The sequence below is a fragment of the Talpa occidentalis genome, unplaced genomic scaffold (assembly GCF_014898055.3).
Source record: "Talpa occidentalis isolate TD23 unplaced genomic scaffold, MPIMG_talOcc4v2.1 talOcc4.11, whole genome shotgun sequence".
Taxonomy (NCBI): domain Eukaryota; kingdom Metazoa; phylum Chordata; class Mammalia; order Eulipotyphla; family Talpidae; genus Talpa; species Talpa occidentalis.
Window position 1 is genome coordinate 25,688,416 of NW_023601104.1, and position 23,911 is coordinate 25,712,326.

The 23,911-nt window shown below is 39.2% G+C and overlaps 2 protein-coding genes across 17 annotated transcripts in view; one reads left to right on the top strand and one right to left on the bottom strand.

Moving 5' to 3' along the window:
- The window catches only part of GCNT3 (glucosaminyl (N-acetyl) transferase 3, mucin type), a 68,888-nt gene extending 63,618 nt beyond the window's left edge, over positions 1–5,270 (top strand). For 14 of the 15 annotated variants that reach the window (XR_008554434.1, XR_008554435.1, XR_008549066.1 and 11 more), the window contains one exon: positions 2,768–5,270. The gene's annotated coding sequence lies outside the window, so the exon portion shown is untranslated. The remainder of the gene's footprint in view (positions 1–2,767) is intronic. The other variant, XR_008554429.1, reaches the window with a different exon arrangement.
- Positions 1,423–22,965, bottom strand: GTF2A2 (general transcription factor IIA subunit 2). 2 transcript variants are annotated; one of them, XM_037502604.2, is made up of 5 exons: positions 22,838–22,965; positions 6,701–6,821; positions 5,966–6,070; positions 3,291–3,417; positions 1,423–1,713 (listed from the first exon to the last, which is right to left on the bottom strand). In XM_037502604.2, the coding sequence occupies exons 2-5, from the start codon at positions 6,770–6,772 to the stop codon at positions 1,688–1,690; spliced, it is 330 nt and encodes a 109-aa protein (XP_037358501.1). In that variant the 5' UTR covers positions 6,773–6,821; positions 22,838–22,965; the 3' UTR covers positions 1,423–1,687. The 2 variants fall into 2 exon arrangements, with proteins under 2 accessions (XP_037358501.1, XP_054543697.1); XM_054687722.1 differs by lacking the exon at positions 22,838–22,965 and adding an exon at positions 9,813–9,831.
- Between the last annotated feature and the right edge of the window lie 946 nt (positions 22,966–23,911).

Here is a 23,911-nt window from a genome sequence, read left to right on the forward strand (position 1 = left end):
GACGTGATGGTGAGTAGGGAAGATGGGGAATCGAACACACTACACAGAATGGGCTGCAAGGGTCAAAGGTTTCTGTGACTAGTGGAGGACCACATGGCCACGCTGTGGCGAGTGCAGGCGCACTTAGAAAATGGCCTGTCATTACTCTAATTAAGTCAAGGCAGTTAAGTCTATCTTGTTAGAGACTCATCACTGAGGGATGATGTGCAGCTTCTTTACCTTTTGTGAGCATAATCTACTGACATCATTTGTAGGATTTTAAATTCCTAAATAGTATACAACTCAGTTTAATACTTCTTTAAGATCTCAGTAACATTATCGGGAAACAGTTTAAGCCATAATTTCTTCTGTTAGAAACAGAAATTTCTATGACCCTTGTTAAATTTATGCTATGAACATGTCTCACCATTATACTGAGCTGCTGATGTAAAAAGGCCTTGACCTTGACTAATAAGAAAAAAATTGAACTGTGTAACCTTTGGTAAGTTAAAGAGGTTAAGTTTCTATTTCTTAGTATGTAATAAAGGGAACAGAATTCTTCCAGGGTTGCTGAGGGTTTTATAGAAGAACTTGGTCTCACCAATAAAATGAAGGTAAGCAATGCTGGCAATTATCTTACAAACAGAAGTCTCATTATACTGCTACATAGATCAGACTTGAGCATTGCCTGCATAAAAATGATACTCTAGAACATGCTTCTACAATGAAGTGGGGGATTATGTCCAGTATAAAGAACTATTTGACATTTTAATAGGTTTATGAATATTTCACTGAAGTTTACTGCCAACCTCAGCAGACAGGAAAAGTGATTTTTCATGTGTTATATGGTAGCTTCAACCCATTAAAATAGGGTTGAATTGCGTTTGACCACAGGAAGGGACTGTCAAGAGACTATTCTTACTAGTGAACAGGGCCAGGTCCTTAATTTAAAAAATAGCTGGTCCACGTTCATCTACAGTTAGTTGCTAAATTCTAATTACTCAACTGCCTAATGTTTGACATTCTCTCTGTGTGTTATCTTAGAAATGCTACAGTCTTATTATATATTCCTAGAAGGGAAGCCTTTTCCCTTCAGGCAGAGACATACGGCATTCATTTATCATTTAGGAGGATTTTTTACTTAAAGTGCAGGAACTGGTAAGAGGTACAACACTGGACTAACATGGTCATCTCAATAAATCATTTGTATGTCATGTAGTTTTATAGTTTTGTTTTTATTATGGGAAGCTGTCTAAAGCTTGTCTTGGTTTTGACATCTATGATTACCTGTTGGGTTTGTAAAAATTCCAATCCAGAATTTGGCTTGGCCCTGCTGATGCTTTCATTAGCTAAAGTTACAACTGGTAAAAACTAAGCTGGTTTAATTCAAATGAATGTATTTACTAGGATTTATATAGCTCTACCAGTTACTGCTCACATTGCGTTTTAAAATGAATTTATTAAAGAATGTTCTTAGGAAGGCAACAATTGATTTGTTATTAAAAAAAATTCTATTTCTCCATGCTGTATAATAAAGGTTATATGAGAGGTTACAGAGTTATAAGCTTCTTTCTACTGGAATTCTCTGATAGTATAGCACAGTGTAGTCATTTCTGCAATGCTAGAATAAATAAAGTCTCTTCTGTGCTTCTCTTCAAAAAGTGATGCATACTAACAGAAGATGGCATAAAAAAAGCTTTTTTCCTGTTCATTCTGTAGTATTGGAGCCAGTATCTAGGAAACAGAAGAGAAAAAGTAAATTCAAGTAGCAATGTAATTTTAAATGTAAATATTTTAAGACTAATTTAAAAAGATAACAGGAACTAATGGAGATGTTTTGAAGAATGGGGAAGAACAGGTAAGCTGACCACAGAAATGCCTTAAATTATATTTAAAGGCAGAGGTAAAAAGACACATTTCCATAGTTATACCAAGAGAAATATTTGGCTGATATCTGATTATTAAAATTCAGTATCTTCACACGAGTAATACACTCTGAGAACTTGCTAGAAATACATGTTTACATGAAGGCTTTTTACATTGTTTGCTCAGAGGCTTTCTTTACTGGCTTTTTGGTTCTTACCATGGTGTCAAGTGATCAAAATTGCCAGTCTGTGCTATAAAATATGGTAGCCTATTGGTAGCGACATGTTAGTTAGCATATTTCAATGCTAATAGTCGTATGTAATTATTGGAAAGTACAACTGGAACATTTGTATCAGTAAAAAAGTTTTGCTGAACAGTAGTGGTCTATATTGTTAACCTCTAATCCATGAAAATGAGCAAATGTTCAAATTCTATATAGTGAACTAAAGTCTTAAAGAGCTAAAGGATCTTTAAGGATGCCTCTTAGAAGGATGCTATTAGTCTACATTATAAGAAAAATATGAAAGAGTTGTCTGAAATACTATCATTTTGTGATCCAGGAACTATAATGACAAAGAGGGTAGTATTTGATGACCAATTAAAAGGCCGCCTCTGCTTAAAAGTTGACTAGTTTCATGTACCTTTTGACGTCTATCTGGAAAAGGCTTTTTTAGAAAAAAGTCCTAATAGTCATGAAAAATCAGGTTTAAATGAATAGTCAATGACATCTTTGCAGATGTGTATATATATATGCGTATTAGGTATGTTTTCTTTTACAGTAAGGGGCTATACGAAAGAAATTTGTCTCCAGATGCTTTTATAAATGATAGGTTTTAGCTCCTCTTTTTTTAGTGAGTAAACTGGGTTTGAAAACACATATGCAGAAATCCCAAAGTAAATGTATTTTCCTCTTGCTTTTCAGACCTCCCCTTGGACAATGACAAGCTTTATCTACTATTAGGACTAGCCAGCTGCCTTAAACACGGGTCAGATCATAAAGTCTATGTTTAAGCGACAATTAGCACAAAGGAAATAACATCGTGGAACAGGCAGCCAAGATGTGTCATTGTTCAGGTCCTTAAATGTTTTAAAAACAAGATTCTAAGTCTGTTGTGAAAAATATACTTGCCCAGATGTAAGGGTGATAAGGTCTTATGGTTAATTACTGGGATGTCGGAAAAGTGATGACATTTTGTTTTTCCGACAACCCAATAAAATATTCTAAGTCACTCTTAAAAGTCTGAGCGAGACCGCAGATTTACAACTGATATGGAATGCTTACACTTAAAGTCAGTATTGTTTTTGAGATCTGTCTCTCCCTTGGAATGAATAATTGGCCAATTTTATCCCCCCCACCTTAATTTCAAATGAAGAGTGTCTAAAGACTTAGAAAAACAAGATTTCAAGTAGTTTTTTGCTTTCACAGTAATGAGGTGAACACTTACTTTTACCATCACAGGCTACAATTTTCACTTTATCCACTTTAATCAGCTCTGTCACCTCTCTGAATTCAACATCATTCAATACAAAAGTCCACACATTATCGCAGAATCTGTATGTATTTAGAGAGCCCTTGAAAACAAAACATTTAGACACACCGTGAGAAATCTTTTCCCCCCAAAGCCATTTAAGAGAAGTCAGCTATCAATACATAATTCTTAAGAGCACGATTATTTAACATACCATAGAATCCCCCTCCCCTTTATTTAAACCCTAACAAACTGGTTAGTGTCTGAAGAGGGCTGAATGAAAATTTAAACCTGTGTTCCTGCTACCCCCATGTGGCTAAATTATGAAAGTACATTTGACTATTTACTTAAATATTTTTTAAAGACAACGTATTATGTATCCTGTGACTTAGTTACGATAAATTACTGTATGCGCGATTAAGACTACATGATGGTCCTATGCAACATTCTTCTAATGAGTAAGTTTATTTTCCTCTTAGAGGACTGAACCCCAGGGGTGAAAGTGGCTCTGCAATAGTAGCAGCAAGGGGTCTGCTAGTGAAGGTTTTAAAAGGTGTTACTAGCAGGACTTGACAACTAATTGGATGAGGTGGTGGAGGGACAGAGGCACCTCAGAACAGAAGGAAAAATTAGGGAACTACAGGTTTCCAAAGGAACTAATCAGAAATATCACAAATTATGCATCAGGTTTAACAAACTTGGCAAGAGAAGTTTTAGTGGAATGGTGAGATTAATGCATTAAAAAAGGGCAGTCATAAATGTCAAAATATTTTTTAAAAATGACATCTCCTTGGATAAAATCTGGGTCTTTATAAGGCCGATCTCCTTATAAACTGACATCCTTAAATTTATGTGTAATCAATGATCCTGTGAGTGAGTATGATCTAATGGGTAGAAGCAGTTGTGTAAATTTGAACAATGCATGTCATTGGGATTAATGGCTAGTGTGTGAATATTCACTTTCAAAAATATTTTGAAATTCTACTATAGTATAAATGTATTTGCTTCATATCTATCATTTTAGACTTTATTGGTGAACCCTTAATAGTAAATAACCTTTTTTATTTTTCAGTTTGAATTTAGCCACTAGTGACAAAGAACAAAATTTTAGATTTGTTTTTTATGTTGTATTCCAAAAGTTCCTTCTTATGGTAATATCTGGCTTTGGTAAAGTAACTGATTTTCAGTCATTTGGCCAAATGGTAGTAAAAAGAACATCCAAAAAAGTTTAGAAGAACTCTTTCCTGACTGTTAAACTTCAAACAGTAAGCAAGTATTAAAGTAATCACAGCTCTCAAAAATGTACAATGGCTTTTTAAAAGACTAGTTACACATATTAGTTCAATCTGTATTTTCTCATTAAGTTCCAAGGTCTTGTTAATTTATGTTGAAATTTATTAGTTAAAAAACAACATATAGTTACCAACTTTAGCTCTACTATATGATCTAAGTTACATGTTATTCTAGATATAAATTTAAATTATAAATGAATACATAAATGCGGTGTGGTAATAACGGCTTTGAAAATTACATCTATTACCATTGTATTTTTTTGCCTCACTTAACTTTGCTTAGTTTGGCAAAAATTATTTGTAAACATTCTGGGACTTAAAACTGATCAAGTTTGCTGTAATAAAGAAGGATAAGTAATGGGAAATAGCAAGAATAAAAAAAAATCTGGCCAAAAGTAAGTATAGCTTTTGAAAAGTAGAAAAACTTACGAGGCGCTATGCAAAAAAATGCAATTGTCAAATTATGTTCCATTTTAGCTGAACAATTAAAGGATCAGATTTCAACACATGGTTTTATACAAACAAAAGCAAACTAATGTTCTAAGAATCAAGAATTCACCGATAAACTTTTTACTCCAGATGAATTTCAGATATGTGAAATAAGACTGCTAATTGGGGCCTTGTATGTAAAACACTGAAATGTCTGTTGAATAAATATTTTTCTTTTGAGGTTTTTGTGTCATTTGTGATAACACAAAAAACACTGAGTATCTGTTAATGTACAATTAATCCATGTTCTTTACCTACATTGATTTCCATATATTTTAACCTTCCAATTTCTTCTTTATGGTGATGCCTTCTAACAAGTATATTAGTTGATAATACCCAAATATTGTAAGCAATCTGATGCTGTGAATGTCACAATGTGGTATGATTCTTTCACAATGCCATATTCACTTTGGGGTTTGTGTTCACAGTATAATGAATGCCTCTAAATGAGACCACGTAACAAGAACAGACCATTATTTACTGCTAGTTCAGGTCTTGATAAGGCATGATATATAAAAGCAGATGGGAGGGGAACATAAAGTTTCTAGAAGTAACTATTTCCCTGAAATGGGTGAAAGTTTGGAAACCATAACTGAACCCTAGGGATTATGCCAGCATTTACCTTCAATCCTGAAGATGTTTCAGGTGTTTGAATTCTCAGTAACTTTAGGGAAAGGTAGTCAAACATAGGTAAGTTGATTTGTGAAACAATGGAATAAAAATCTAAAAACTACTGTTACGTAGATTGTTTTGTGTAACTTAAACACATAATTATGTTATTCAAAAAACAAGTTGCAAAATTTGTAGGTGTCCTAAAACACTTTCAATGACATTTGGTGCAATTTTGTAGATTGAAGAAAATATCCTTACCCTGAAGTTGACTCTGTTCCTGACCCTCTGAGCCAAAGCTGAATTTATAGCCTTATCAAACTGAAGTAGAACTTGAAGGGCAAGTTGGGGGGTGATCTGTTGAGACTGAGAAAAAGTAAGGTCATAAATCCTCTTACACAAGAATGTTAAAGATAAAAAAATAAACCATCTAAAATATAACTCACTAACCAGAGCCCATAAACTAGAATGCCTGATTTTCCCAACAAGTAAGAGGCAAAGCATGACAGTATTTTCTTGTGCTATTTTGATAAAAATTTAAAACATCCACTGATGTTACAACACTAGAACAAAACACAGGATCAATAATAAAGCTTAAGAAATCTATGAATCTCCAATTTCATAGAACAAAAAATTGGAAATATTTAATAAGTTCTTAAACAAGAGAGTATATAAACATTTAATTCTCCTAAAATATATAATTCAAAATTCTAATCTCTTGTGCAGAATTAATGTAAAGATACATAAAATGTGCCTGGCTTATACTATGAGAAGAAAATTTTCAATTTTTATGTTGAACAAAATTTTATCATCCCATCATCATACATTGTGTCCTGAAGTCTGGGTGGCCTAATGCACAGGAACTTGAGAGTGTTCATGTAAATATTGGTCAGAGTCTAAGATAATCAACTTTATATCTTTTTGCCCAAAAAAGGGGACTTAACAAGAATTATTATAGAAACTTCTCAATAAAAATCAATTTTTTTAGTCTCCCACCTGTATCAATTCATCAAGGCTCTCCTGAAGACTGTTACCCAAAGTGGTATTTCTGTATAACTGATACGCCATGATGTAGGACGAAGAAATTGTTTTCCTTATTCAGGCTTGCATTGAGGTCCTAAAAATTTAATAGGGAAGTATTAAGTGTGTATGTAATGCAGACTACCTGATAAAGTCTAACATACGCCATCAGAATTCTTTAATTCTAGAACTATAGGAATCATTACTAAGAGTAAAGATTATTTTCTATTTTTCATTAATATATTTATAGTCCGTCGTACGAAAATAGAAATAATTTATTAAAGAGAACATCCTTCTGACATCACAGATGTGGCGGAATAAGCAGTTGCAGGAAACTCTCCCCTCGTAGCACAACTAGAATCAGCTCCATGTGTGAGAGGGTGCCAGCCCGACCGCGCCCCTGCAGTGGTGAAGGCGGGTGGAAAGCGCTGGTGCAGGTGACGGAGCGGAGGGGAGTCAGAGCTGCAGTGAGCTATGGCCCAGCTCATCGGCAAACCAGGCAGGGGGAGGGCCAGGCGTGCCCAGGCAGCTGCTAGACCCGAGCCGGGAGCCCCCTCCCCCCACCCCTCCCCCGGGGACTGAAGGAAGCTGAGAACGGAGCTAAAGCAGAGTCCCGAGGGCTGGGCCTGGAGATGGGAACGGGACACACAGGCTCTGTGCTCAGGTGGGGAACGAGTCCAGTCACAGGAGAAGGGCCGTTCCGGGTCTTTATGCCTAAGGTGGCCTCCCTCACTCCCCAGAGGAGAGGCCGAAGGAACTTACTTCCTGTCGCCCCCTTCCTCGCCACACAAAAGCTAACAAGAGGGGCCTCTCTGGTGGCGCAGCGGTTGAGCGCTGGGTTGCAAAGCTGCGCCGGTTCGATCCCCGGCTGCTCCCCGGCCACCAGAGGAGGGTCCCACATGGCGAGCAGACCTCTCCTGCCGCCCGCTGCTCCCCTCAGCAGTGTACTTCGGTCCTTCTGCCTGCTCTGCTTCCCGCTCTGGCTCTGGTGAATTCTCTCACCCTCCCGCGCTTCTGACTGTACCCAGTGCATGTATAAATAAATAAATCTTAAAAAAAAAATACTATCTGGAAAAAGAAACAAAACTAATAAACAAGAGAATCCCAAAATTTGAGCTACAGTACCACCTGCTGGGAAAAGAGAAGAAGACAATCAGATACCTAGGAAGTTTATGAATTAGAGCAGAAGGAAAGAGAATGATACATGGTCAGAAATCAGACTTTAGCCACAGAATTGGGGAGTTTGAGTGAATGTAAACTATCACGAAGAAAATCAAATACATAAAATGCATTCTGAAACAGGACAAAATAATAATGACATAAGAAAGGAAATGCAGGCGCAAGAGTGACTGCTGCTGTTAAAAAAAAAAATTCCAAAGAGAGCTGTTGAGTGTACAGAACGCAATGACGGCCAGGGAAGGCGTAGCAAGCAGCCTGGATCTCTGAGGAAAGAATTGTGAAATTGAAGATGAAAATGTAACGGCTCAAATGGAGCAGGAAAGAGAATTAGGATTTAAGAAAAATGAAATGCCATCAAAAACATCACCTCCATGAGAAAAGAAAACAAAGTTAATGGGTAGCCAAGCAGAGAGGGAGCAGGGAACAGAGCTCACTGAAAGAAAGAACAGACCTTCCCAAATTTAAGACCCAACCATAAACACCCACCCACGACATGTGGACTACAGAAGCTGGAATCCTGCTCTCCCTTATAAACTGTGGAGTAATGGAGTATTACACAGGCGTGAAGGAAGATGAAGTGGTGGCACTTGGCACAAAATGGGACAGCCCTTGAGGTGATTATGTTGAGTGAAATCAGCCACAGAGTGAAAGACAGCAGATATTTTCACTCATCTGAGTAAAAACACCAAAAAAAAAAAAAAAATGCAAACAACAGAAGAAATAAAAATTTGAACTTGGCGAAAAAGAAGGGTTAGCAGAGGGAACAGGGAAAGGGTGGAAGAGACGGGGCAGAGAGGCACATGGGGAATGGGCATAGGTGGCTTGGTGGAGGCAATGAAAAGAAAGGCACTCAGCCGGCCTACACACATATGAAAAAATGCTCAGCATCACGGATTGTAAGGGAAATCACATTACAACCACAGTGAGATACCACCTAACTCCTGTGAGAATGGTCCCTATAAAAAAAAAATAGAATTTAAAAGTGTTGGCAAGGTTGTGGTGACAGGGGTACTTTCATCCACTGTGGTGGGAATGTGTGACTGTCCAGTTTCCCCGGCACCACTGAACGGCCAGGGGCTCAGCGCTCAAGCGTACATACCCTTGGCTCCTTTGTCAAACATTTACTGTCTGTCCACATGAGGATTTCTGGCGTCTCAGTTCTATTCCATTGGTCTGTGTCTCTGTTTTTGTTCCAGCTCCCTGGACAGACGGACCACTATCTCACACCATGCACAAAATACAATTCAAAATGGGTAAGATTTTGAGGTAAAACCTGAAACCTTAGAATACAGAGAAAACATAACTAAAATGCCTTGCAGTGATGTCTTTGTGAATTCATCCCCAACAGCAAGGAAAGCAAAAGAGAATTTAAACAATTGGAACTACATCAAACTACAAAATTTTTGCATAGCAAAAGAAACCATAATTAAAAATGAAGACACCCTAGTGAGTGAGAGGAAACTTTTGCACACCATGCATCTCATAAGGGGCTCACAGCAAAGATCTACAAAAAAAAAAAAAAAAAAAATCCTACGACTCAACAAAAAAGAAAGAACCCAGTCAAAAAAAAGTGGTCAAAAGTGCTTAACAGACACTTCTCCAAGGAAGATAAACAGAGGGCCAACAGACACATGAAAAAATGTTCATTATCACTTGTTAGAGAAATGCAAATCAAAACCACAAGAAGATACGCCCTCACTATCCTGAGACCGACCCATTCAGAAAGAAAATCAACAAAAAACTATGAACCAGAGACACTTTTTGGGGGGTGGGGGGCGGGAGGGGAGGGATTGGGGTCAGAATGGGGGGGTTGCAATTGTATGGGGAATATAAAAATAAAATTTATTATTTAAAACAAAACAAAACAAACCAGAAATAACAAATGCCGTGGAGGAAGAGGAACACTCACACTGCTGGAGGGCTTCAGTCCTTTAAAACAGTACGGAAGTTCCTTAGAAGATGAAAAATGCATCTCCTGTATGACCCAACAATCACATTCCTAGGTATCTACCCAAAGAACACAAAAACACCAATTCCAAGGGCAACCTTGCACACCCATGTTGGCAGCACCATCATTTACAACAGCCAAAATATGGAAACAATCTAAATGCCCCCAAAGGGAGGATGGCTCAAGATGACGTGGCACTTAGACACAGTGGAGCACCACTCAGGGAGCAAAGACAACAAACTCACGCTATCATGGCAACACAAATGGAGCTGGAAAAGCAATTATGACAAACGAAGTAAGTCAGAAGAGAGTCAAATACTAGATGGTGTCACATATAAGTGGAATATAGAGAAACTAACCAAAGGAAAAGATAGTCAGATTTAAAAACTGATCCTGGAAAACTGATGATAGAGCTGCGGAGTCCAGAGCTGGGTGGGAAGACAGTATTAAGAAAAAGGTGGGGCGGGGGCAAGACAGAATGAGGCGGTGGACCACGTGTACTTTGGCGGTGGGTGCACTATGGTAATAACACTTGAAGGGGGTGGGGGAGTGTTACACCCCCCCCATACGAACAATGATGTAAAAAATTTATCTAAAAAAAATTTAAAAAACCTAAAAGATAAAAATTACCATTCAAGAATACCTTGCAAAGTTATTGTTAAAATACCATGGAGAAATACAGGTTTTCCCACACAAACGCTAATGCACTTCACAACCAACAGACCTGTCCTAGAAGAAATGTTGAAAGGAGTTCAACGTGAAAAGAAAAAAGAAAAGTACACAAAACCTTGAGAATGGCTGATATGTAGAAAAACAGAATCAGAAGCACAGACAGGAATAATGAGAAAAGAAAATATGAAAAAGAATCTGTCTAGGCTAATGACTAGTTGAAACCAGTACACACACACACACACACACACACACAAATGTTGGGACACAAAATCCTCACGTTAATGTAAGCACTAAAAAATCTGGAGAAGACACACACAGCAGAGATGAAGAACAGAATTAATATGGAAAACAGACACAAATGAAAAGGCAGATGGAAACACATGGAAAAGAAACAACAGAAATATACAAACAGGACACTAAAGATAAAAAGGCAGCAATGAAGTCCGATATATCAGTAATTACCCTTCATGTGAATGGACTGAACTCATCAATAGAAATAAAGTGGTTGGATGGATTTAAAAAAAAGGACCAATTTACACTGTTTTCAAGAAACCGACATTAATTCTAAAGAAAACCATATATAACCTCAAAGTGGACCGCTAGAATAAGTGTATCAAACTGATAATGAGGAAGGCAGGAGCTGCTGTACGCCCATCAGATAAGTTAGACTGTCAGCAAAAAAGCAGTAACCAAGATGGATATCATGTAATGACCATTCTTGTCAACCGTGGAGAAGACACAACTGTAACTAATAATTACGTATCCAACACACAACCACCTAAGCTTTTAATACAATAACTGACTGAAGGTAGAGTCTGATGGCAAAACAAAAGTGCACAATTTTAATAGCCCACTTACATCAGTGGATAAATCATCCAGCTGGTAGGTTAACAAAAAAATAATGGCCTTACATGACATAATAAATTAGATGGATTTAACATACATATAATAAATAGTCCATCCTAAAAGAAACACACATTATTGTCAAGTGCACATGGAAAAGTCTAAAGGATGTATCATGTAGGACATAAAATAAGTATCAATAAACACATGATGACTGAAGTCCTATTTGTTACAGGGCAGGGAGAGGGGCACTCCAGACCCCCCAAACCTGCCTGCTCTAAACCGGTTCTGCCACCCGCCGCATCAACACAAAACATATGAGACTTTAATGGGAAGGGACTTTAATACAATTAGGAAACAATACAGGAAAGGCAAAGAGTCTAGTTTCTAAATCAAGCACCCAAAGTTAGCCTTCCCCTCGTGGGTAAAAGTCCATCCAAATGGGATCGGCCCAGAACAAGGCCCCAAAGCCTGCCCCAAGTCTAAGGCATCTTCCAGTGGAGACCCACAGAAAAGGTTCAGAAACAACCAGATAAGTCTGGAAGGAAAAGAGCAAAATCAACATCAAGACAAAAACCGTCACTGTCACCTCCCCACGGGTCTCTCACCCACGTCTGCGTCACCCAGTCCACGACCAAAAGGCAAGCGCAGTTTCTTCATGTGTCTCCTCCAGGTCTCCTGGCTCCATCCTGCTTCCTTCCTTCCCCAGTCTCCTCTGCAGCTTCTTCTCTCCCTGCTCAGCTCCACCCTCCTTTTGGGTGGGGCAGGAAACCTGGAACCTCGCCCTTTCCTGGGGACCACCCTGTTATACTATCATGCATCTTTTCTGATCATGGTGGCATGCAGCTAGAAATCAACCACAAAATGAAAACTGGTAATCTAAAAAGTGCAAACTAAACATAGCTCAGAACAAGTGGTCAACAAGTAAATCAGAGAAATAAAAAACCACATGGACTCACATGAAAATGGAGAGACACTATCAGAACGAACAGGGTGCAGCAAAGGTGGCATTATGAGAGACATTCATAGTTACATATGCCTGTATTGATTAATAAGAAAGATCTCAAATATATAACCTAACCACACATCTAAAGGAGTTAGGATAAACAAAACCAAAAGTTTAAAGGAAGGAAATAAAAATAGGAGAGGAAATTAACAAATCAAAAAGACAATACCAAAGATCACTGAAAGCAAGAGTTAGTTCCTTGAAAAAAACAAACAAAACAAAACAAAACAGATAAACCTTTGCAAAGGCTCACTAAGAAAAAGAACACTAATAAAAAGAACCAGAAATGGGGCCTCCCTGGTGGTGCAGGCAGTTGAGTGCCGCACTGTGAAGCTGTTCCAGCCTCCGCAGCGCGGGTTTGATCCCGGCCGGCGAGAATCCTACATGGCGTGGCAGACCTCTCCTGTCTCACCAGCTGCTCCCCTCAGCAGTGTATTTCATCAGTCTGCCTGTTCTGTTCCCTGCTCTGTCGCTGGTAAATCCTCTCACCCTCCAGTGCATCTGGCCTATACCGCAGCACTTGTATTAAAAAAAACAAACCCAAAAAACAGAAATGAAAGAAGTTACAACACATACCACAATAAAAAGGATCATAAGAGACTAAAATGAACATCTTTATGCAAACAAATTGGACAGTGTAGGAGAAATCCACAAATTCTGAGGGTCATACAACCTTCCACAACTAATTAGGAAGAATTAGATCATTTGAACTGAACAGACTAACAACAACTACAGAAATTAAAAATGATTATTAAAAGTCTCCCAAAGAACAAAAATCCAAGATCAGATGGTTTCACCAGTGAATTCTATCAAACTTTCAAGGACAGTACCTAATACCTATCTAAATATCTTCCAAAAAAAAACTGAACAGTGAACACTCCCATACATATTGTATGAAGCATTACTGACTCATGATCAGACAAGGACAGCACAGGCATGCATGCATACAACATGCACATGCATGTGCACGCACACAAAGATATTTTTGATGAACATTGATGTAAAAATTCTCAAAAAATCCTGGCAAATCAAATTTGATGCTACCATTAAGAGACTCAAATATCATGACCAAGTGGGATTTATTTTAGGGATGCAAGGATAGTTCAACATATGCAAATCAGTTAATGTAATACTGTTCAAATGATCTATTACATCAACAAAGGATAAAAATCACATGATGGAGTCTGGCAAGATGGCCACTGAGTGAATATGCTGGGCTCACCTCCTCCATATACTCACAGCTAGACTAGAGTAGAATAAAGCCCCAGTACTCCCAAGGGAGAAATGGATCACCACATCACATATTAGTAGCAACAGATCAGCAGAAAGGGATGCAAAGGCAACAGTATGAAATTCTATCTGTAACACATAATGCATTAAAATTATAAAAATGAGACAGAATTTGCCACAATAAATGCTGGAGCAAAATAACCGAGGTTATTTGCGTCTCAAGGTAACATAACAATGCTTATGGAACTCAAAATAAATAAAATGATGGAGAATACAAAACAGCAAAAAAATAAAGATAAATAAAAAGCAGCTAAAATTAGAGATAATGGAGCTAAGAAACACTATAACTGAAATAAAAAAAATACAATTAAAGGCTTCAACAGTAGACAAACAGAAGCAGGGAGAGAATTAATGAGCTTGAAAACAATGTTGGGGAACACAAGTGAAACAATAGAACATTACAAAAAAATGAAAATACTCTGAGTCCTTTGGAAAAACTTAAAAAAGAGAAACAGCATTTGAGTCATGGGGGGAGGGGTGTCCCAGAAAATGAAGGAAAAAAGACGTAGAACATTTAAATAAGTGAAAAAATTAACAAGGATGCAAAATTATGGCAATTCATTAATTTTTTTTTATTTTAAACAATTAAGTAGTGTAAATCATCTCAACCTGGGAAATGAATCAGACGCTGTGATCCATCAGGCCCAAAGAGTTCCAAACAAAATAACACCAGACAGACATACAACAAGAAACAAAACAAAGCTGTTGAAAATTAACAAGTTCAGAATATTAAAAATATTGGGAGAAAAAAGTAATCTATAAGAGAAAGCCAGTCATACTGTTAGCAAACTTTCCAGTAGAAACATTACAAGTACAAATGGATTGGCAGGAGATATTTAAAGCACTTAAAGAAAAAAAATAAACCCCAAACCTCCAAATCCTTTACCCAGCAAGATTAACATTCACGACAGAAGAGTAAGAAGCTTCACTGGAAGCCAAAAACTAAAGGAATTTATCAACACCAAGCCCTACATGAAAAAAAATCTTGACATTATTATAAAGCAACAAAACAATACAGAGTTAACAGACACCTAAAACCATTTAACATGGAGAAGGCAAAGAGTAACAATGTGGCCCATCAGAATGATTCAGAAAACAGATCCTCTCATTTGTTACAAAAATAGCCCATCTAGAACTAACTGGAGTAGAAAACTAAAAATTTACTGGGATAATACTTAAGAAAACTGAAATAAAACCTGGACAAAACATGAAAGACTTTAAGAAATCAACATAAAACTAAAGAAATCCACAAAAAAGATACCAAACTGCAGTGAGCACTCAAGTCTCAAAAATCACTTTAAATGGAAACAGCCTGAATTTAACAGTCAAAAGATGTAGAGTTGTTGAGTTGATTTCAAAACAAAGCCAGAAACCATCTTACCAGGGCCTCCCTGGTGGCGCAGGCGGTTAAGCAGAGCGCTGTGAAGCTGTCCACAGCCTCTGCGGCGCGGGTTTGATCCCGGCCGGCCTGCAAGGGTCCCACATGGCGCGGCAGACCTCTACTGTCGCTCCAGCTGCTCCCCCCAGCAGTGTATTTCAGTCTGCCTGTTCCCTTCCCCACTCAGTCTCTGGTGAAGCCTCTCACCCCCCACACCTCTGGCCTGTTCCCCAGTTTGTGTATGCATAAATAAATAAATCTTAAAAAAAAAATCTTACCAACTAAGAAAATCATAGTCTTGAAGACTGTAAGACAGTCAAGCAAATGGTGAACTGCCCCTCCCCTCCAAAACCAGGAAAAGCTTTATTTAAATAATAATAAAAAGACTACAATTTAAAAAAAATAGTAAGAGATAGTAACTGGAACCAAGTCTGGAGCTGCTGCTGCTTCAGGATGGGATGAGGCCCCCCATAGCCCTCCCAGCCAACCAGGACACTGAACCAAGCCCAGAGCTTACATTCTGGGGTGGGGTGAGGTCCCAGTGACATGCCCTCTCGAGCATGTGCTCTCCCAGCTGACCAGGAGGCCCAGCACTACCCTAGATCCCATAAGGCCCCAGGAGCTGTGCCCAACACCAACTAAACACCCAGAACACCGAGAAGGATCCACACACTAAGTTCCAACTACTGAGCAAACCGAAAGAAAACAATAGGTAGAAAGAAAAATAGAATCGGCCAAGTAAGTCCTCAGGGGAACAATACACCACACAGAGTACACAAATCTCCAATCACAGATATGGAAGAGCTTTTAGTCGTATCAGATACAGAATTAGATACAGAATTCAAAATTGCCATAATCAGGAAAATCAAAGAAATTGAACAATACAAAGAAAACTCAGAAAGGGCCTCCCTGGTGGCGCAGCGGTTGAGCGCTGGGTTGTGAAGCTGCCCGCAGCCTCTGCAGCGCCGGTTCGATCCCCGGCTGCTCCCCGGCCACCAGAGGAGGGTCCCACATGGCGCGCAGACCTCTCCTGCCGCCCACTGCTCCCCTCAGCAGTGTACTTCGGTCCTTCTGCCTGCTCTGCTCCCCGCTCTTTCTCTGGAGAATTCTTGCACCCTCCCGCGCTTCTGACTGTACCCAGTGCTTGTATAAACAAAACAAACAAATAAATAAATAAAACATGCCTCTATATAAAAAAAAAACTTTAAAAAAAAAAAAGAAAACTCAGAAAAACAACTGAGATAAGCAAGAAAACTCAGAAAAGCAAATGAATGTTATGAGAAACACAATCAATGAGCAGTAGAACAATGTTGAGACTTCAAATAAGAAAATAATGGAATTGCAGAATATGGAAAAGTCAGTGGACACAAAAATGTGCAGGGAAAGCCAAGGAAATAGAATAAACCAACAAAAAACAAAAACAGAGATTCAAAGGGGGAAAAAAATGAAAGACAAAAAAAGAACACCAATAATTATCTGACACCGTGAAGAAAGGAAATATAAGATTCATAGGCATCCTAGAAGAGGAGAGAATGAACTGAAAAAATTATTTATAGAAATGATGGAAGAAAACTTCTCTAACTTGAAGTACCTGAACATACAAATACAGGAAGCTAAAAGAGCACCAAGCTATCTATACAAAAGGAGACTTACAGCAAGACATATCATAATAAAACTTAACAGAGTTGAAGACAAAAAATAATGAAGCTGATGAGGAGGAAAAAAAACAGAGAACCTATAAAGGAACCTCAATTAGGCTAACGTCAGACTTATTTGAAAAAAGACTGTGCGGAAGAAGGGATTAAAAGACTCCAAAGTAAAAACTTCCAGCCAAGTGTCCTCTATCCTGCAAAGCTCTCCTTCAGGTATGAGGGAGAAATAAAGGCCTTCTCAGGCAAACAGAGTGACTTTGCAATCACTAGCCTCCCACCACCAAGATAGATTTAAAAGGAGCTTTAGTATTTCAATCAGAGGTGGAAAAAACACAAAGAACTGAACAAGCAATTAAACAGAAGTACAACACTTAGGACAAAATGGCAGTAGCAGACCTTCATTTATCAATAATCACTAAGTGTCAATGAACTGAACTCACCAATTAAAGACAAGAATAAATTTAGTTGGATTAGGAAACAGAATTCAATCTGTTGCTGCCTCCAGGAAACACCTAAGTTCTAAGGATGAAGACAGACTGAAAGGGATTGAAAACAATTCTACAAGCAAATGGCTGTCAAAGAAGGCAAGGGCAGTCATACTTTCATCAGATAAAATAGACTCTTGTCAGCTTAAAAGGTGACAAGAAACCGGAATGAATACTATATGATGATTAAGGAAACAATAAAACAGGTAAACATACAAAACTCATCAATATATACTCACTGAACAAAGTACCAAAATACATCAATTCCTTTCGAATTTGAAAACATTCATTGGAGAAATTACATAGGTAGTTGGAAACTTCAACACCCCACTCTCACCAATGGACAGATCAATGAAACAAAAAAATAAATAAGGACACAATTACCCTAAAGAGCTAGACTTTATAAATTTAATAGGGCACGGCACTCCCCAAATGCTCAATGCACACAGGTTATTCTCCAGGACTGACCACATACTGGGTCACAAATTCATTTCATTTTGTATCAATAAATTCATTTAGATTGAATTTATTTTTTTACAACCAAAACATTTTTTTACAACCAAAAAAATGTAAAAAAAAAAAAAAAGTACATCTTTACCATTTTTTCCAAAAGTCTGCCTTTTGACTTAGTGCAGAACCTGCCATTTGCTAGCCTTACCACTCACTGTAAGCCAGTTCACTTCTGCTCGCCTTCCCTTTCATTGTCCTGTGCTAAAATTGATGTTTATATACAAACAGAAAACAGCACTGTGACAGGTAGCAGGCAGAGGAAGATGAATAAAAATACACTCCTGACACTACAGAATTTATATTCTGCAGAGGGCAACAGGCCTAGAAATAAGTTAAATTCAATTGAGAACAAGACCTATCATAGAGACACATTCTATATGGGGGCTGCCTGTGGATTACATGAGTTTGGCTGACAAAAGCTTCTGATTATTCAAGGTAGACTTTAATCAAGCAAAGGAGGGCAATCGTGCTAGACTGGTCTGTGGAGAGAACTTTATATTGTTCTGAATTATGAGGTAAGTATGAATTGGAGGTGTAGGAGATAAGGCTGAAAACCATGAAATGCATGGCTTGCTTGGGTCCATCAGGAGAGGTGTCAAGGATTTACAGTACAAATGGGGAGCACCTGAAACATTCTCGGCGAGGGAAGGTCAGATAAATGACAGCAATATGAAGAACGTTCTTAAAAGCATTATTAGAAAGAGATGAAAGGTGAGGGCTCAAAGAGGGTGGCAGTAGCAGATGTGATAAATATTTCCAAGCTTCTACTATATGTCAGGTATAAGATTCCTGATCTCAAGGCACTTTCAGTTTAGAGATGGACAGAGGAGATAAATTCAAAGAGTGGTCATAAGGTAAAATTCAGCCAAAATAATGGTTAATATTCAGTCTTTATTACATACCACGTGAGCACTGGATACAGGAGATCATGTCTGCATTTTTAAACCTTTTCTTTGGCTTTTGGGATCTTACCCTCAGTGTTTCCTTCCACTTCCCTGGATACTACTGTATTTCTGGTTTTCCTTTGTTGGTTTCCTCCTCAACAACTTGACTTCTAAGTACTTGCGTACCTAAGGCTTCTCATGTCTTCTCTTTATATGCTTTAGTCTAGTTACTTCATCCAGGCTTATGGCTTTAAATACATTATGCTGAGGACTTACCAATTTATATGTTCAGTTCTGACTTCCTTCCATATAGTCATATATAAAATTGTCTCCTTGACAATGGATGGAAATATTAAGTAGGTAGCTCAAATTTGTTGGAAACCAAATTCCTGATACTATCCCTTCAAACCTGTTCTGCCCTCAATTTGCCCACCTCATTAAACAGTTAAATCTCATCTTCCAATAAGGTAGCTTAAAAACCTTATACTCAGTATTAACTTTTTTACTTTACATCTAATCTGCCAGTTATTCCTATCAGCTCTTCCTTCTAAACTATTGCCAGAATCCTACAACTTTTACCACCACCACTGCTAGCACTAAAAGGCAGCATTCATCACCTGTCACTGAGATTACTATGACAACCCATTAAGTAGTTTCCCTGGGCCTCCCTGGTGGTGCAAAGGGTTAAGATGCAACCTATGTATTTACCCAAAGGACACAGAAACATCAATTCCAAAGAACACCTGCACCCGTATGTTTATAGCAGCACTATTTACAATAGCTAAGCTTTGGAAACAGCCCAAATGCCCAAAAATAGATGACTGGGTCAAGAAGATGTGGTACATATACACCATGGAATATTACTCAGCATTCAAAAAAGATAAACACATGCAATTTGCAGCAACATGGATGGCGCTGGAAGGGATCATGCTCAGCGAAATAAGCCAAAAAGAAAAAGAAAAATACCGGATGGTCTCACTCATAGCAGGAATCTAGAAAACTTAAATAAGGGACCAGGAAAATGAATAACTATAAGTGAAAATCAAAATCAACAAAAAACTATGAAACAGAGACACTTTTGAGGGGGTGGGGCGCGGGAGGGGAGGGACTGGGATCAGAGTGGGGGGGTTGCAATTGTATGGGGAATATAAAAATAAAATTTATTATTAAAAAAAAAAAAGATGCAACCTATGAAGCTATCTGCAGCCACTGCAGCACGAGTTCGATCCCTGGCCAGGGAGCAACCCACATGGCATAGCAGACCTCTCCTGCCTCACCCGCTGCTCCCCTCAAGCAGTGTATTTCAGCCAGTCTGCCTGTTCTGGTCCCCACTCTGTCTCTGTTGAGTCCTCTCACCCCCCCACCCCTCTGGCCTGTGCCCCAGCTCTTGCATGCATAAATGAAATCTTTTTTTTTAAAAAAGGTAGTCTCCTTATTTCTATCCTTGCCTACCCCACCCCGTCCCCAGAGCAGACATACTATGCTTTTTAAAACTTAAGTCAAACCATCTCTCTCGTTTATTCAAACCCCCCAAATAGCTGAATCCTATCTCCAAAGAGTATTGTTACCAACCCATTAAAAAAAACTCCCTCCCTTCCTCTTACACCTTATTTTCATTCATACCATTAATTGAAGCTGACACATACTTGCTTATTTTGTTTCCATCCGCTAAAATGATTCATAAAGATACTTTTGCTCCATTATGTATTTACCATCTAGAAAAATGTCTAGCATGTTGTACTTTTCAATATGTACTTGTTAGTGAATAACTAACTTGGTGGTATGTCAAAATACTGTTACATGTCAAATATATTTTACATATCAACTATTATTACTGTATTTCAGTGTGCTACAAAGTTTCCTATTTTATTGAGGAAACTGAAGCAACGAAAACTTCCAGATTCTAAATTTCAACACTTCTACATCTAATCACCTAACAATATCTATCACATATACTCAGCCTCCCTGCCGGTCACTGTAGCCAAAACTTTCTATCTGTATTATCTCCAATAGTATACTAAAAGATACTATTCCTAGTTATTCCCTCTCTCCTTACCTTTAAATTTCCCATCTTTGTGCATCATTTCCACCAGCGAATGGGTGGCTAGTTCTACCATCTTTAAGAAAAGACCCACTTTCCTTGCCAGCTATTTTCTGTTCTTTGTTGCAGCAAAATTCCTAAGAGTAGTCTGAACTCACTATCCCATTCCTTTTCTCCCCTTTTCTCTTAAAAATTCACTCTTCATGGTTGATTCAGTGGTGGGAATTCTATGGGGATTACACCTGAGAGGAACAACAATATAAAATATGGATATTTATAAAAATTTTAAAAAGTTCACTCTTCACAGGTTTTTGCCTCCAGCACTACAATGAAATTAGATGGCACTGTTGAGTCCCTTCCTCAATGAGACTTAAGTATTTGAAACAGGTGATTACTCCCTCCTACTTGATGAAGGATCTTGAATTAGCTTCTGGGACATCACACTTTTTGGATTTTTCTCTTAAAATCCCTAGTTCATCCTTCTCCACATCATTTATTGGTTGATCCTTTTCTTTCAAAACAATGTCATAAGCCACCATCTTTGATCCTCCGCTGCTTTCCTCCATCTACGCTTACTCCTTAGTGATAACATTCAATCTCATAGCTTCGAATGGCACTGCTGATGATTTCCAAATTCATATACTTGCATACTTCTTCCCCGAACACTTCTAAATCCAATTGCTTACATAACATCATTAATTGTTCTTTCCCATCTTAGTTGAAGTAACTTAGTTGAAGTAACTTCCATGGATTAGGCAAAATAAACCTTTGCGTTATCTTCCCCTTCATCTCACCTCCACATCCAATCCAAAGCAAATCCTGTAAACTCTACCTTCTGGGTGCATTCGGAATCCAACCAATTCTCACAATTTCCATGGCTACCACTCTGATCTGTGCCGCTATCGCCTGTCATTTGGATTATTGAAATAGTTTCCTAACTAATATCCCTGCTTCCACAATGCCACCTACACTCTGACCCAAATGGGCAGTCAAGTGAGCTTTTAAACATAGGTTAGAACACGCCCCTTTTCTGTTCAAAACCACAAAGGCTTGATTTCTATTGAGTCCTTACAATAACCTGGCTACTGTTAAATCTCCAACCTTACCACCATTCACTGCCCCCTTGCTCTCACCCTTCTCACCGGCACACCAATCACACCAGCGTCCCTGTTATTCTCTGAATAGGACAGACATACCTGCCTATGGAAGTTTTTGCACAGGCTGTTCTTTCGACCAGAAATACTCTGCCCCCAGATACCTACAAGTCCTCTTAATTCCTTCAAGCATAGCACCTTGTAGGGCTAAAGCAGCCTCATATTTAAAATATCAACGCACACCGCCACTCAGAAAACCTCAATTAATCTCAGCTTGCTGTTTGATTAATTTGAGCACTTTCTAACACGTTATATAATTTACTTATGTTCTTTTCTGCGTCCTTAAAAAAAAGGTAAGCTCAGTGAAGGCAGGGACTTTGGCAAACCAATTATCTAGAACAAACAGCACCCAACACATAATAGGAGCCAAACAAATTGATCAATGACGAACGAAAATCATCAGTAAACAAGCAAAATGTGTGAGTCGAGCGGGAGGTTAAAAAGCGAAACGAAAAGTGCCAGGAGCAGCAAAGAATCTTGTGTCATGCCCATTTAACGAAAGTCTGAGTTATCAAGAAAACAGCTATGCTATTTAAACATCGTCGACGTGCTTTAGTAATGTTTACATTCTTAAAACTTCCTTGTGAAATGTTCAACTCTTTGGAATTTATCACCAGCTACATAAACTTAGTACGTTTTGCAGTTTCGAAAATTAAACGAGGGCAGAAGCCCTAGTTCTAGATCAACCCAACCAGCTTGAAGTCGCGCCTCAGTGGAGCTCACGGAAACACACTTCGGGCGCAGACTTCACACCCCGCCAGCGGCGCGGGAGTGGGACACTGAAGGGAGCGCTGCCCCGATATTCGGCAAAAACCAAGCAACCAGCGCGGAGCTTTTAAGACACGCACCCGGCTGGGCTGAGCCCTCCCGCAAGCCCGTCCGCCCGCGCAAGGCTCCCGCCGCCTCCCGCGTCTCCCCCCCGGGTACCGCCGCGGGGCCGCCGCGCCAGCCGAGTGGGTAACGGGCCGACACCCGGGGGCAGGGCCCCCTCCGCCCCGCCCTCGAAAGAGACCCAACCGACCGCGGCCCCAGCCCTGAGGGCAGGGAGGGCGAGCCCGGTTCACCCGGCACCTTTGAGGAAGGAGCTTCCCGCCGCGGAGCGGACAGCAGTCGCCCGGAGCCCGGCAGGAGGTGCCCACTTCCCGGACCACCGCTTCGGCCGCCACAGAAACCGCAGGGCCGCGCCGGCGACCCGGAAGTGTTCGCGGTACCTGGAAGTGACACCACGCCGGCGCGCCGGAGGCCCCGCCCACCCCGGGCGCTCGCGGGCCAATCAAACCTTGCGAGGGGAGGGCGGGAGGCGCGGGGCCGGCGCTTTCAAGCCCGAGACCCGAGGATCGGCTTTTCAAGTAATTCCCCGGGTTTACTGAATCGTTCATAATGATGTAATTGTTAGAAACTACCTTCTCCACTGTCAGATGTGCACAATTAAGAAATGCAGGGCAGTCACACTTTACGCCAAGGCATATTCAGTGCAGTACTGTTGAAGACGCCTCCCCGAACACTAAAGACAATTTTTTTTTTTTTAATTATAAGCAGGTATTTCTTTACCATTCAAAACAGGGCCGCGATTCATTTAACTCCGCAAGCTTTCAGTTTGTGATTTCATGAAGAATTTTAATTTGGGAGAATCTGCAAGTGACTGCATTTAAAATTTCTAATGCAAAACAAATACTTCAACATGTATTTTGAATTTACAAAATCCCAATGGTAACCTAACTGGATTAAAAGCAGCTGTAATGTACACAGCTGTCTATTATTAAGTTGTTGAACAGTGATTAAGGAGTAAATGTAAAAACACTTGCTATCAACTGGAACTCAGAACAGGCCTATAACTTAGACAAGTTCTCATTTATGCCATGCATTCAGCCACTTATTGAACTGATTTCATTCTTGGGGTCACCACTAACTAGAATAATTCTAAAGTATGTAATACAAAATACCTTATTGTTTAAAATTAAATGGAAAAGTACTCGTCACCTCCTTGGACTATAGTAAGCACAACCAGACAATAGTATAGAACTGAATCTGAAAGATTTCCAAGATAACTCAGTGAAAAACAATTAGCTACGCGATGAAAGAGAAAAATGTGATAAATTCCCCGGAGGACAGTGGATTACACAAGAATGTATCATACCAGGAAGC

Excerpts from the sequence above, each read along its gene's own strand:
- GTF2A2 (XM_037502604.2), bottom strand. The coding sequence starts at position 6,772 with ATGGCGTATCAGTTATACAGAAATACCACTTTGGGTAACAGTCTTCAG. Across the intron at positions 6,071-6,700 it reads GCCTTGATGAATTGATACAG|TCTCAACAGATCACCCCCCA; the intron begins GTGGGAGACTAA and ends ACTTTTTCTCAG. Across the intron at positions 1,714-3,290 it reads TGTAGCCTGTGATGGTAAAA|ATACTGGCTCCAATACTACA; the intron begins GTAAGTGTTCAC and ends TCTGTTTCCTAG.